The 14,885-nt window shown below is 32.8% G+C and overlaps 2 protein-coding genes and 1 long non-coding RNA gene across 4 annotated transcripts; all 3 read left to right on the forward strand.

Moving 5' to 3' along the window:
- Positions 1–1,577: 1,577 nt before the first annotated feature.
- Positions 1,578–2,656, forward strand: LOC110226677. Of its 2 annotated transcripts, XR_002330610.1 has the most exons (3): positions 1,578–1,787; positions 1,904–2,166; positions 2,504–2,656. It is a non-coding gene; the product is annotated as an uncharacterized LOC110226677 (long non-coding RNA). The 2 variants fall into 2 exon arrangements; XR_002330611.1 differs by lacking the exon at positions 2,504–2,656 and having other exon boundaries at positions 1,904–2,259.
- Positions 2,657–8,550: 5,894 nt separating this feature from the next.
- On the forward strand, positions 8,551–12,040 carry LOC9305446 (probable LRR receptor-like serine/threonine-protein kinase At4g30520). Its single transcript, XM_002867296.2, has 11 exons — positions 8,551–9,073; positions 9,164–9,296; positions 9,378–9,449; positions 9,539–9,682; positions 9,779–9,850; positions 9,931–9,990; positions 10,092–10,192; positions 10,287–10,418; positions 10,495–10,839; positions 10,916–11,295; positions 11,388–12,040. Exons 1-11 carry the CDS (start codon positions 8,962–8,964, stop codon positions 11,781–11,783), a joined length of 1,947 nt encoding a protein of 648 aa, XP_002867342.1. The 5' UTR covers positions 8,551–8,961; the 3' UTR covers positions 11,784–12,040.
- A 293-nt stretch (positions 12,041–12,333) lies between these two features.
- On the forward strand, positions 12,334–14,879 carry LOC9303415 (autophagy-related protein 18b). Its single transcript, XM_002867297.2, has 11 exons — positions 12,334–12,463; positions 12,617–12,690; positions 13,062–13,135; positions 13,203–13,312; positions 13,406–13,497; positions 13,566–13,678; positions 13,784–13,903; positions 13,981–14,126; positions 14,208–14,321; positions 14,412–14,480; positions 14,564–14,879. The coding sequence occupies exons 1-11, from the start codon at positions 12,399–12,401 to the stop codon at positions 14,688–14,690; spliced, it is 1,104 nt and encodes a 367-aa protein (XP_002867343.2). The 5' UTR covers positions 12,334–12,398; the 3' UTR covers positions 14,691–14,879.
- Positions 14,880–14,885: the final 6 nt, after the last annotated feature.

Raw genomic sequence — 14,885 nt, forward strand, 5'->3', positions numbered from 1 at the left:
ATTGCAGAAAATTTATTACGTCTACTACACTCTACAATCCACAGCATCTTTCACCTAAAAGAGAAGAACGACTACATTTGCCAATATTTGAAAAGGGCTTCATTTAGGGTTGACAAACATGGGTCTCAAGAGTCATGAATCCATGGCTAAAGGGACTAACAACTTGCTTACCATCACTAACCAGCTAACCTCCTTAATTAGAAAATCATCTATTTTCATTACTTACTAGTCGTAAATCATCTATTTTTAATGGATATCTAAATTTTAAAACAAAAACCAAGATTCAAAAAAAAAATGAGTCATTCAAGTTTAAAACTAATGGACACAGTTTCATATTTGTTGGTTCAAATTATTCGACACCATATGGGCTTTCCGTGACAAATCCAATATAACTTTTGTATTTTTGAATCAAAACTACAAAAGATAATGGTTCTAAGAAATGAAAGAGCCAATAAACAGAAGAAGCTGACGTTTCCTCAGACATTCTGTCTCATTCGTAACTCTTTTATTTTTGTTTTGCCTTTGCTCTGTCATTTCACCTCACAAGTCATTGCCTACGTGCTTTCAACCTCTATCTCTATTCATTTAGCTTTTTCTTACCATCGCCGTACACGTGTCACTCTTAAGCCTTTCGATCTTTCTCTTCTGTACCATAATCAACACCTACCAATTATTTTCAGTTTCGGTTCGGTTTAATTAGTGTGCTTTGATGTATTATGTATATGAAAATATATATAGGGTTTAGTAGTGGTCGTCTCGATAAAACCGAGCCTCGACTAGGGAGCACATGTTTTTGGTCAGACCATCTTCAAGCTTATATTGATTATATTATTTATATGTCTATATCGGTTACAATTGAAATAAATTCACTTTATTAGTAACCTACCTACAATAATATGTTGACAAAATAAACCCCTTACCTATAATGTAAGATACACATCATGTCTCAATTTAGTGATTAATTAGTTCGTAATAGTTGGGAGTTGGACGTAGAAATCGAAAAAAAGGATATCAAGATTTCATACGTTAATACATTTTTGTATGCATATCAGAAGTTTAGCAATGAGTTAGTGGACGTCAATTAACATAACAATTGGTCCGGTATACTACCAAATTATGGATGCAAACCGGCTTTAAAGTTTAAACCAACATATAATATAATAACACATTAATAACTCGATTCCAATGATATACAAATGTTCGAATTATATACAAATGTTCGACAGGTTGGTGTTAAAATCACACGCATGATAACAAATCTTTAAATTTTTCACCCAAATCATTAGCGATAACGTTAGATTTATCGTTCATAAATTAATAACGTAGTTTCCAGTCAAATCTAGACAAAATTACATAACTAGCTTTTTATTATTATTAACAAACGTAGTAATTTTATCACTATTGTATATGTATCTCTCTCTTTTCCGAAATACACTTGAGACTTGACGCATGTTGATTGGCTGCAGCAAAACTGCTGAATTTTTAATTGCTTAAATACTAAAATTTTTGAAAGTGATTAACAAAAAAAGTTTTCTTTACTTAATTAGAAATTTTATGACAGTCGTATTGAGTGGCTTGAACTTAAAGAGAGAGAGAGAGAGAGAAGGTAAGGTAAGGTTTAGAGAGAACTTGAGAGAGAGAGAAAGAAGGTAACGTTTTCACAAAGGAGGCTTCTCTCAGACGAAACGAATAAAGAACAAAAAAAGCTGTGAAGAATCCACAAAAGGTGACAAAAGCAAGAAGGAGAAGCAAACATGGATCCTTATCTTGTCTTCTGATTCACACACGTACTATTCTTCTTCTTCTTCATCATTATTATTCACCAAAACCACTCTTCTCTCTTTCTCACTTGTTAGTTATGTCTTATCTGATTTTTTTCCTTCTCTTGATTTTTGTTTGGTAGAAGAAAAGAATGGAGGGTAGTGTATTACTGCAACAATGGTGGGGGTTTGAAGAAGAGCATTTTCGTTAGAGAAGAAGAAGAATTAGTTTCATAACTCTTCAATGTCGTTGATCAGATTCATTTCTTTATGTCTTTAATTTAATCATCTCATTAAACAAAAAATAATGTGACGGGTTGGGAAGTAGTGATATTGGCGGAATGGCTCAATCTCCTTGTCACATTATCAGTTTCTTTGTTTTCTTCTCTTAAATTTTAATTTAGAGGTATGATTTCTTACTTCATTTATCTAGTTACATATCTTCTTTTACTTCTTGCTGAAACCAAAATTTATTAACTAATTAAATGGTGAGCTTTTTTCATATTATGCAAGAATTTGGCTGGAAGATGCAGGATATTCATTTTAATTTGAAGCATTTTTTATTTTGTTTACAAATCTTCTGATTTCTCGATTTGTCACTTTCTACTATATGTATATCTATATATTTGTCATCATACATGTTGATGATTTTGCATGTCTGTCTAATTAAATTTTTTATTACTTGATGTGTTAATAACTTTTTTTTTTTTTTTTGATGTGTTTTGTTGACGACCACAACATAGGAAAAAGAAGAGAGAGAGATCCAGTTCTACATTTCTATTTCTCTCGGGAAATGTGCCTATCACCAAATCGGATAGCTTGATTTTTTTTTATAAAAAAAATAATAAAAGAGGGAAATATACCAATATGTTAAGTATTCACAGTTATATTGCTCAGTCACTACGTACATTAGTCAATTATTGCTAATTAGTAGTATATGCTTGATTAAGAAATGATTAAATGACGCAATTATAAAGTGAGCTAAATTAAAAAATATATATATATAAGAGAGAAAGTGAGCTAAAATATAAAAAAAAAATTACAAGAGAGAAAGTGCTCAATGCAAGAAAAATGAATGGTCTGGCAGCAAGCTCAAAATCAATGCAAGGCTAAACATTATGCTATATATGAATTTTCTTGCTAATTTATTTTGTAGTATAGTGTAAAAAGACTTAACTACAATTAGTATTTTTGTTTTTTGCTACAATATTCTTGGGAAATGGGAGGTATCTTGAATTCCCTCTCCCTTGTGGGGTTTCTTGTGTTCTCGAAGCCCCAAACAAAAAATGTCACATCACATGGGTCTTCGTGTATCAACCATTTACTTTTTTTTTTGGTAAGCATATCAACCATTTACTAATTAAACAGATGTAATGTATATTGAAATTATCCACGAACAAAAGCTCTATCTCGATGCATATAATAATGTGCATTACTGTTTCTTAGATCAACTTTATACAAATGTGATTAATAAAGAAACACATAAACTTAATATGTACAACAAACCTCGCTGTTGGTAATGGTAGATATATTGTTCTTTGTTAATTACATTGGTCTGGACCAATTTTACACCTGGAATATATTCCCTCCGTTTCATAATATAAGTCGTTGTAGCTTTAAACACGCAGATTAAGAAAATTTACTTTTAAAAAGTTCAGCCAATCATAAAAGAGACTGCATAATATAAACAATTATAAAATATTAAAGTAATATATAAAGTGCATAGAAACTTGAAAACCACTTATATTATGAAACAAAATTTTTTCTCCAAAACGACTTATATTATGAAACGGAGAGAGTATGAAATATTTATGTGAAAGCACTATTGATTTCGATAACAACACAGCTAATTGATTTCATTTTAAAATATATATCACATATATCATATGATATACCATGTTTTGTTTTGTTTCATTGTGGTCGGTTAGGACCTAGGATGATCCCATGCCACACGACCAACATATACAGTAAAACCTCTATAAATTAATACTCTATAAATTAATAACCTCTCTAAATTAATAAATTCTCCTGGTCCCAATAGTGTAAAATATGACATAAATCGGTAAATTAATAAGATAATAATTTTTTTGAAAATCTCATGTAAACATATGGTCCTATCTATATTATAAATTAATAATTATATAAACTTATCAATATATATATATATATATTTAACTTAATATATATATATATATGATATAAATTTATATATGTCATATATGAATTACTTTGATATATATTTAAAATATTATATGTAAAATATTTAATAAAATATGACTCTATTATTCGAAAAAAGTTTGTGTTGATTTTTAAACTTAATAATTACTTATCTACTTGTAATTGATTTTAAAAAGGCATTGCTTTTAAAGAAAAAAAACAAATTTTTCTCTATAAATTAATAATTATTAATTATCGACAAATTAATACCTCTTTAAATTAATAAAATTTCATGGTCCCAACATTATTAATTTATAGAGGTTATACTGTATACTCCAGGTGTTGTTGATTGGGCTCAGAGTTTATACTTCAAACAAAGTTTTTTTTTTCAAACTCTGTTGTTGATTGGGCTAGAGTTTGGGCCTATAATCCCATGAGGCCCTCTTCCTCATCCGAAATTTAGTCACTTTTGTAGTTTTGTTCATCCGAACAGTTTTGAGTTTTGACCATGCATTATGTATTTATTATATCATATGGTCCATTTTGTTAATGATTTCTAGTTTGTTTTAGTTACAAATTTAAACAATTTTAAATGATGATGAAAAAAAAAAAAATTAAAAGATTGAACTCGTTAAAAGTTTGAACAAATTAAAAGTTTAATATGAACAAAAATTAAAATATTGCACTGAACGAACTCGTTAAAAAATTGAACAAATTAATAGTTTGTCCATGAATCATAAAATTTTTTGGCAATCGCACTAGTAAGTTTGTCAATCATAAAAGATTGAAAAAAAATTAGTCACTCTATTTTGTAGTCTGTCTATTAAAAATTTATTTCCCTATTTAATTCAAAATGCTTTGGATTTTGCAGGAAATTCAGGACCTTTTTTCTTGGAAAAAAAAAAATTTAGGAATCATAATTTAACGTAATTTTGTTGTACATAAATTCATTTTGATTTCAAATTCTGTACTATATGTTTCTTGTGTCCTTTATGCTGTATTTTTGTATTAGTTAACAAAACTATTATATATAGGTGTGTAAAGTTGTCTTCAGTATGAATAATAATTCCGGATATTTTAAAACTTACCTATGTACACAATTTCAATTCTTAAGTATGAACTATGAAGTATATTTGTCAATGCTCACTTGCTCAGTCTATGTGTATTTTTATATTTGTTTAATCTTTGACATATATATAATCAAGAATCATAAAGAAGTAGAAAGATTATAGAACGTGGAAGAATCAGGCCGACCATATATGAGCAATGGGAAATCGCAGAAGAATAGAATAAACGCACTCCGACGAAGATTTGCTTCCCCTTTCTCTCTCTTTTTCCCTTATTTTAACTTCAACTTTTTTACTCCATTTTTTCAGTTTAAATATATATTTTGCTTGTGTTTTCACGTAAATTTAAAAACCAAATACACATGTTTCTAGTAGTTTATACACCGTATATAAATCATAAATATTCGTGAATGTTAACAAAATTATAAGTTCAACCATACCTCACCAGTTTTTTCTATGTTATTCTCTCTATTCAGTATTCACAAACGTCTCACCCTAAAACGGTTGATAAAAAACAAGACGGCAAATGAAGAATTTTGAAACAGTTAATCACATAGTTGGTAAAATCAGCAAATTTTCACTAGATTTAGTAAAAGCTAAAATCAATGAGTTCAAGTTCCACTAATTAAATGTATGATTGATGACTCATGCTCCATAGCTACATGCTAGGATGCACAACAACACTGTTCTGCTACACATTGAGCTAGTCACAAAGCATACACAATTGGCCCTGATACCAAATAAAAAAGGTGACAATATTAAAAAAAGGGACTTGTAGGGAATAAAGTATATATATAATTAGTGCAATTTGTGCAAATAAGAATATGGTCCTGGGAATAAAAAAGATGAAACAAACCTTACTAAGAGAATTAGAGAGGAAAATATCCAAACTTTGTATGTGGTGCAAATTATTGGGAAGATGATTCTACTTTTATAATCCCTTCATGAACATTAATTATTTCCTCCTTTTTCCGTATGCTTTACATGATACTTCAATTTTTTGTAAGAATATTGCAACATTGCCCATTAACGCATCATAATATTGATCTTTAGCTGCATTTGTCCCATCATCCAATCTTCTCCACTTAAGTAAAAGACACAAAATTTTAAAAGTCTACCAAATTCGGTTGGATTGTTATAGCCCCACGTTAAATCTAATTGTGATGTTAAATTATTTATTAAACATTCAACAATATTTCTCTCGTACGAATAGGTTTTAGTTTCTCGATAGTGAATAACAAAGACTTTGTCATAATTTTTTTTATCAAATTACGTGTGCGAATAACAAATTATGAAAGTTAATTAAGGAATATACGTGAAACAAAGTACAAAGATGCATGCATGATGTAATTGGATCATTGATATTATGTGACATAAAAAACAAGGTAATTGGTTACAAAGCATCTCAATGCTTACCTCATCTTGCTCAACCTAATTCGGCATTTTTTGGCCACTTTCAACTCATGTACTTCTCCTCTTCTATATTTTTTTATGAATTGATTTAAAGTGTTTTTTAGCTAGTCATCACGGCAATTACGTTTTGTGACATTTGATGTTGTTATCCACTAACTAGGTGAATGTGTTAAAACTACACTTCGGTGAACACAAGATAGAAGAATTATCAAAATGATATTAGTTCAAACGATCAGATGAATGTTATTTCACATTTCTAAGTTCTAACTAGTCTAAACATATCAAAAATGAATTTTCTCACTTAAGTTGGTAAGAATTACTAAATCTCATCATTTTCAGTAATCTTTAGACTACTTCGAGATATGACATACATTTTCTTCATTAAAATTCATACAAATTTCCATAGCAGTTTTTTTTTTTTTTTTTGCTTCTTATTGTGTTTGAGTGCATCGTTACGCACGATGCAAATGGGCTATGCATGATTTGATTATTTATTAGTAAGTACATCTTAACAAAAACTTAAATTCATTTTCTAGCATTTTTACCGAAAACTTTATCACAAAACATACATTCGAAACGTGGGGGTCATGAATGTTCTTGCAGTAAAGTAAGATGTGATTGAAAGGGAAAAAGATAAGAAAAGTAATAAAATAAGATAAAAAGACAAAGAAGTAATTATTAGACCGTTCGATTAAATTAATACGAAAGTAGGAGGAGGTGGGCCAAAAAAACAACAAAGAAAAGTAGAGGGACAAAAAAGGAAAGAAATCAAAAGTATAGGGACTTATCATAAATAATGTAACATCACAATTCACAACCTCATCAGGGCAAGTGTGTGGATTCGCCTATTTCAGGCTTTCGTAAATTGTTGCAAGTTTCTCTCTTCGTATCACTATCTTCATGTTGTTGACATTTTATACAATAATTTCTTTATATGCGTATCATTAAATATCATTATCATTAAGTTTCAAATCTAGGTAGATAATGTAGATAGCAAATTTCATCTTCTGGTAAAATATTGTTTCATTAAGATGGAATTTTTTTTAGAAGAAGACAAAAGAGGAAAGAGGATGAAGCTATTTTAGCGTGCATCAGTCCTCTAGCCTGCACGGGTAGTCCTACTACATTACATCAATGTCCTCCATTTTTTTAAAATATAAATTTATTTTACTGTAAAATGGAGAAATAAAACAAATTTTGTAAACAAATATTTGTTAGTATTTATATTAAGATTAATATGCTCCTCTAATATTATTAATTAACCCAAGTCGATTTCGGTCAATTCATCATCTTAGACAATATTTTTATCATCATACATATGTTTATTTTTAAATCTTACTTCTTCTAATTATTTTAGTTATTTATTCATCTGTTAAATTATTTACCCCTTTGTGTACTTTGCTCTTATCTTGTTTTGTACTGTCAATCTGTAATTGGTAAATTTTTTTTGACCCATTTACTCTTATCATAGTTTAGTTTACTGTTTTACTTTAAATAGAAATAATAGATATAATTATTGCGATAAAATATATCAAAAAACACATTGGATTTGATTGGTAAAATCAGTATTTTTCAGTACATAGTATACTGATCATAAAAACGTTACTAAAAACAATATCAAATTAAAATGATTTTTTCATACCATTATCTCTTACGGTCTTACCACTATTTTATATGAATAAATTACAGATTTTGTCCTTTTTCATAAGGGTATTTGTGGATTTTGCCCTTTTTTGAATATTTTATGCATTTTGTCCTTTTTCATGCTCCAAAAATATGATTTAACATGCGTTTCACTCGTTATGTTTAGGTTTAGTCGGTTCCATTTGTTCTTAGGGTTTAGTATTTGGTATAAAGTACGTATTTTTGGAAAAAAAAATCCTAAATACGTACATTTTTAAGTGTTAAAAAGGACAAAATCCGTAAACTATTCAAAAAGGGCATTTTCGTAAGTTTTTCCCAAAAAAAGGGCATTTTAAACAATAATCCCATTTTATACCGTTTGATTATTTTGTTTACCGTTTTACTGTTAATGTTATCAATCAGACTTATTAATACTAAATTAGAAAAACATGTATGGTTCCAATATACAAAAAAAAGTTGGCATTAAGAAGGAAAAAAAAGCAAAGAAAAAGAGAGAGAGAGAGACTCGAGTAGACCAGCATCCACCATCCCGGGTCCGACAGTGCGTATCAGCTTCCCCTGATTCTCTCTCTACAAATGTCCCTATCTCCTCTCTTGCATCTCTGATCTCTCTCTCCCTCATTTAAACGACTCAGCTTAAACCTTTTCTCAGCAACAACAAACTCATCTCCTCTGAGAGAGACTGTTTTGAGAAGAAGAAGAACGAAATAAAGACTTCTTTGATAAACCCGAGATATCTTTCTTGTTTTGAAAATAAAAAAGCAGAGATTTACATCTTCTTCTTCTTCTCTTTTTCTTGTTTGCTTTTGCTTTCTCTTCTTTTTCTATGTGTGTCTGTGGTCACTACCCCCAAAAATAAAGTAATGCTGTCTCCCTTCTCTTCAAATTTGATTGTTTACCTCTCGTAACTAAAACCTTCCATGGTAGTAGTAACAAAGAAGACGATGATGATTCAACTTCATCTCCTCTACTTGCTCTGTTTCCTCTGTTTTTCTACTCCTACTCTCTCTTCTGAGCCCAGAAACCCTGAAGGTAAAAAACTGCTTCTTTCATTGTTCCTTTAGTTTAAAAATTGGATCTTTTTTCTCGACTCTATAACAAAAATCCAATTTTTTTTTACAGTTGAGGCGTTGATAAGTATAAAGAACGATTTGCATGATCCTCATGGAGCTTTGAACAATTGGGACGAGTTTTCAGTTGATCCTTGTAGCTGGGCTATGATCACTTGCTCTCCCGACTACCTCGTCATTGGACTGTGAGCTTTCTTTCGATTTTGTTTTCTGCTTCTAGAGTTCATTAATGGCGACAATTTCTCTCTCTGTCTCTCCAATGGCAGGGGAGCGCCGAGCCAGTCTCTCTCGGGAAGTTTATCTGGGTCAATCGGAAATCTCACTAATCTCCGACAAGTGTAAGATTACGACATAATAATATAAAGTTTGTTGTCTTTTTTGCTTGTTTCTCTACTCTAATAACCTCAATTCTGCTTTTTTTTTAAAGGTCATTGCAAAATAACAACATCTCCGGCAAAATTCCACCGGAGATTGCTTTTCTACCCAAATTACAAACCTTGGATCTTTCCAACAACCGATTCTCCGGTGACATCCCTGTTTCCGTTGAGCAGCTGAGCAGCCTTCAATATCTGTGAGCTTCTTCTTCAATCTTACAATGATGTTTTTCTTTTTCATCAGTTCATAAATCATCTTATTTAATAACCTCGTACGAATTGAATTTTCATAGGAGACTCAACAACAACTCTCTGTCTGGGCCCTTCCCTGCTTCTTTGTCCCAAATCCCTCACCTCTCCTTCTTGTGAGTGTATACAGATTTGTCCTTTCACCTACTCAAGTGTTTTGTTTTTGTCTGAAATTTAAATTTCTTTTGAAATTCAGGGACTTGTCTTACAACAATCTCAGTGGCCCTGTTCCTAAATTCCCAGCCAGGACTTTCAAGTATAATAAACCTCAAGTTTCATAATTTGAAGTGATTTCACAGATTCTTGTATTTGAATTCAGGACTAAGTCTTGCTTCTGCTTTGCTTTTGAATGTGTAGTGTTGCTGGTAATCCTTTGATTTGTAGAAGCAGCCCACCTGAGATTTGTTCTGGATCAATCAATGCAAGTCCTCTTTCTGTTTCTTTGAGCTCTTCATCAGGTAAAATTCTTGTTCTTGCATTGTCTTTTTTCTTGAATTAACCCCATTGTAATGATCCTTTCATTAATCAATTTAGTTACTTGAGTCTGTGTAGGACGCAGGTCTAATAGATTGGCGATAGCTCTTGGTGCAAGCCTTGGCTTTGTTGTTATACTAGTCCTTGCTCTCGGGTCCTTTCTTTGGTACCGGAAGAAACAAAGAAGGCTACTGATCCTGAACTTAAACGGTCCGTTGATTTGAGCTTGTTGTTTATACAACTTTGATTCAGGAAGATGTTAAGTTTTTAGTTTTGATTTTAGCAGATAAACAAGAGGAAGGGCTTCAAGGACTTGGGAATCTTAGAAGCTTCACATTCAGAGAACTTCATGTTTCTACAGATGGTTTCAGTTCCAAGAACATTCTCGGCGCTGGAGGATTTGGGAATGTGTACAGAGGAAAGCTTGGAGACGGGACAATGGTGGCAGTGAAACGGTTGAAGGATATTAACGGAACCTCGGGGGATTCACAGTTTCGTATGGAGCTAGAAATGATTAGCTTAGCTGTTCATAAGAATCTGCTTCGATTAATTGGTTATTGCGCAACTTCTGGTGAAAGACTTCTTGTTTACCCTTACATGCCTAATGGGAGTGTCGCCTCTAAGCTTAAATGTTAGTATAATGTCTTGAATCGTCAGTCCAAATCTCGTTTTCGAGGACTTTTAACTAATTTTGTGAACTGTTGTAGCTAAACCGGCATTGGACTGGAACATGAGGAAGAGGATAGCAATTGGTGCAGCGAGAGGTTTGCTGTATCTACATGAGCAATGTGATCCCAAGATCATTCACAGGGATGTTAAGGCAGCGAATATTCTCTTAGACGAGTGCTTTGAAGCTGTTGTTGGTGACTTTGGCCTTGCAAAACTCCTTAACCACGCAGATTCGCATGTCACAACTGCGGTTCGTGGTACGGTTGGCCACATTGCACCCGAATATCTCTCAACCGGTCAGTCTTCTGAGAAAACCGATGTGTTTGGGTTCGGTATACTCTTGCTCGAGCTCATAACTGGAATGAGAGCTCTTGAGTTTGGTAAAACTGTTAGCCAGAAAGGAGCTATGCTTGAATGGGTAAGCAATGAGACTCAGAATTATATTTTCTTGATTACTTGATAAGATCAACCAAATTAACATTTTCTCCGGATGTTGTAACTTTGGTTTAGGTGAGGAAATTGCATGAAGAGATGAAAGTAGAGGAACTGGTGGACCGAGAACTCGGGACAAACTACGATAAGATTGAAGTTGGAGAGATGTTGCAAGTGGCTTTGCTATGCACACAATATCTTCCGGCTCATCGTCCTAAAATGTCTGAAGTGGTTTTGATGCTTGAAGGCGATGGATTAGCCGAGAGATGGGCTGCTTCACATAACCATTCACATTTCTACCATGCCAATATCTCTTTCAAGACAATCTCTTCTCTGTCTACTACTTCTGTCTCAAGGCTTGACGCACATTGCAATGACCCAGCTTATCAAATGTTTGGATCTTCGGCTTTCGATGATGACGATGATCATCAGCCTTTAGATTCATTCGCCATGGAACTATCCGGTCCAAGATAACACAATGAAAGAAAGAATGATATCATTTTTCGACATACAATGGATCAAACAACCCAAGGAAAAAGCTCTACACTTTTACAATATAGGCAAATGTATATTGTGGTGAATTGACGAAAAATTTGTCGACAGTTTGAGATTATGTGTTTGTTATGTTGATGTATATATTAACTTTTTGGTTGTGAGTTTCTTTGATAATTTTGCGTCCTTTAACATTATGATGACAAACGAAGAAACTATGAGACTGATATGTTTGACTCTTTTTCTTTTGACCAGAATCTGATTTGCTCTCTCTCTCTCACAGACACTCAAAATCGTATCAACAGTTCTGAGAATTTATCTGTTGTTGTTATCATAAGCTGCTTTGTGTTTGTGGTCCTTTAAGCTTAATGTGTTGCGACTTTTGTCCAACTTTGACTCTCATGTGTCATTTTCAAAACCAACAACAAATCTTATAACACTCAACAACAAAACGACATCGTTTTGAAAAGAAATAGAAAGAGGAAAGAAACGACAACGTTTTGGGAAGAAGAAGACGAAAACAGAACATGTATATAAAGCAGAAAACATTAAAACAGCTGTCTTGACGAAAAGAGTCTTCTTCTACAATTTGGAGACATGGCGAATCAGTCGTCCTCTCTTCCTTCTCCTATCTATTGTGTTTCTTTCAATCAAGATAATAGGTGAGCTTTCTTATTTATTGGAAAATCATTGAAGAACAACGAATTCGATTCTCTTAGTAGATTTTCCAGGAAAAAACTTTACCTTTTTCTTTTCTCAGATAACGTAACTCAAAAGCTGCCCTTTTGTTGTTGTTGGCTGTTCGATTATTGCAGTGGTTTTGCTATAAGCTGGAAAGATTCCTTCAAAATATTCGATTCCACTACAGGCAGACTCTGCTATGAACGAGGCAAGTTTTATCATCATCATCCACTTAGAATTCTCTCTTCGTTTTGGTTCTGCAGTTTCTGGGTTTTAATCAAAATATCTAATATGTGTTGTCTATCTCCTTCAAATTGAATCTTTGGGCGTTTATAATTGATGGGTTTGAAACAAAATTTGGTTAGATGAATCGAAATCTTAAGTATGATCTTCTGATATTGAAGACAACTTCCTGTAATGCAGACATTAAATTTTAGATTGGCTAGTGTCTGAATATCGATACCTGGTAAAAAAGCTAATGCAATTGGTATAAGATCATCCTAGATTTATTTCAAGCTTCAATTTTTTACTGAAACTATGTGTTGAAGCTTTTTGATTTTGTTTGTTTGTTGTTGTTAGCTGCTGGAGCTTTTGTTATTGTTGAGATGTTGTATAGCTCAGATCTACTTGCCATTGTTGGAGCTGGTGAACAGGTTTGTGCTTTATGAACATTATTTTTTCGGTTATCGGATTTGATTAAGGAAAATTTCATATATATAGGCTTCTCTATCCCCACGGCGTCTTTGTTTGTTCAAGACCACAACGGGTTTACCTCTTAGGGAATTGAACTTTTTAACTTCTATACTCGCTGTCCGTATGAACAAGAAAAGGTTTGTTACTGAACTTATTACTTCTGACTGTTTTTTTTGTTTTGTTTTGGCTTTTGTGAGTGAATTCATGGTTCTGTGATTGATTCTTATCAGACTTGTTGTTGTGCTGCTAGAGAAAACATTCGTTTACGACTTGAATACCCTTGTCATGCTTGATACTATCGACACCGTGCCAAATCCTAAAGGTAGCTTTTAAAGTTTCCTTCGTAATAGTTCGTTGTAAACAGAAATATAAATGTCTATCTTCGTTCAGGTCTATCTGCATTCTCTCCATCTCTTGAAGGCTGCTACTTAGCTGTTCCAGCTAGTGCGACGAAAGGGTCGGTTTTGGTGTATAACGTCATGGATTTGCAGTCTCATAGTGAGGTTTACTAGATGCTTCACCAGATTTTGGATTATATTTCTAATTTGCATACTAAACTCAGTTGTTAATTATTGTATTGTTTCTCTGTTTGGTAAACTCGATTACAGATAGATGCACATCGTTCTCCATTGGCTGCGATTGCACTCTCGTCAAATGGAATGTACATTGCTACAGCATCTGAGCAAGGAACCTTGATCCGAGTCCATCTTGTTTCGGAAGCAACTAAGGTGAATAGTTGCTCTTTCAATACATGACCATTTTGTTTTTCTACAAATTCTTAATCGTTTCTTTCTTCTGTTTGCAGTCATATAGTTTCAGGAGAGGAACATACCCATCTACTATATACTCACTGTCTTTTGGACCATCGACACAGCTTCCGGATATATTAATTGCAACGAGTTCTTCAGGCTCCATTCATGCCTTCTCTTTAAGTTTGGCCATAAACCAAAGGTTAGGATTAAGAACTTAAGAAGCACACTCTCACTTCCCTTATGTATAGTGAGATTCCTAACAGTTGTAAGAGTTTCTCAGAAGCAAAAGGTCTACCAGCTTTCTTGGATCAGTTCTTCCGGACAGCGTGAGTGATGCACTGGATCCAGCTCATCATCATGTGCTTCAAAACGCAGTTTCTTCTGGGATTAGAAGGTGAAAGGCTATTCTTTTGGACGCTGCTAATGACCTATTAGGCTATATAACCCAACAGGTTTATTGTCTATCTCTTGCTTGTGTTTACAGTTATGCAGTGGTTAGGAAGATAGACAAACTTGAAGGAACATCATCTCCATCTCAGTTTACATCTCTTAGGTAAAATTTTAGGATATCCTCATTTTGAAATCATGGTTAGATGACAAGTTTTAATAATCTTTTGCGTTTCTCGTTCTTTTCAGAGCAACGGTATCGGTGATTACTTATAACGGGTATTTCCAGGAGTATACGCTAAGTATCAATAACAAGAATGAGTCTTTATGGACAATGGAACGTGAATTCAATCTCTTCTCCATAACAACTGGGTGATGTATAAAATCAAATACCAAATGTATGAAAGTACAGGGCAACTTTTTTGTATGTAACAATCTGTACCTTGGGTAAATCAAGAACATTATTATAGTCTCATGTTCTTTGGTTGTTCGCAAATATTATTAGCTCTTTCGTGCTATTTCTGTAGCTAAATCTTGATTTGTGTTCAAGAAATGAAATACAAAATGGTCT

The sequence above is a fragment of the Arabidopsis lyrata genome (assembly GCF_000004255.2).
Source record: "Arabidopsis lyrata subsp. lyrata unplaced genomic scaffold ARALYscaffold_7, whole genome shotgun sequence".
In the NCBI taxonomy this organism is placed as follows: domain Eukaryota; kingdom Viridiplantae; phylum Streptophyta; class Magnoliopsida; order Brassicales; family Brassicaceae; genus Arabidopsis; species Arabidopsis lyrata.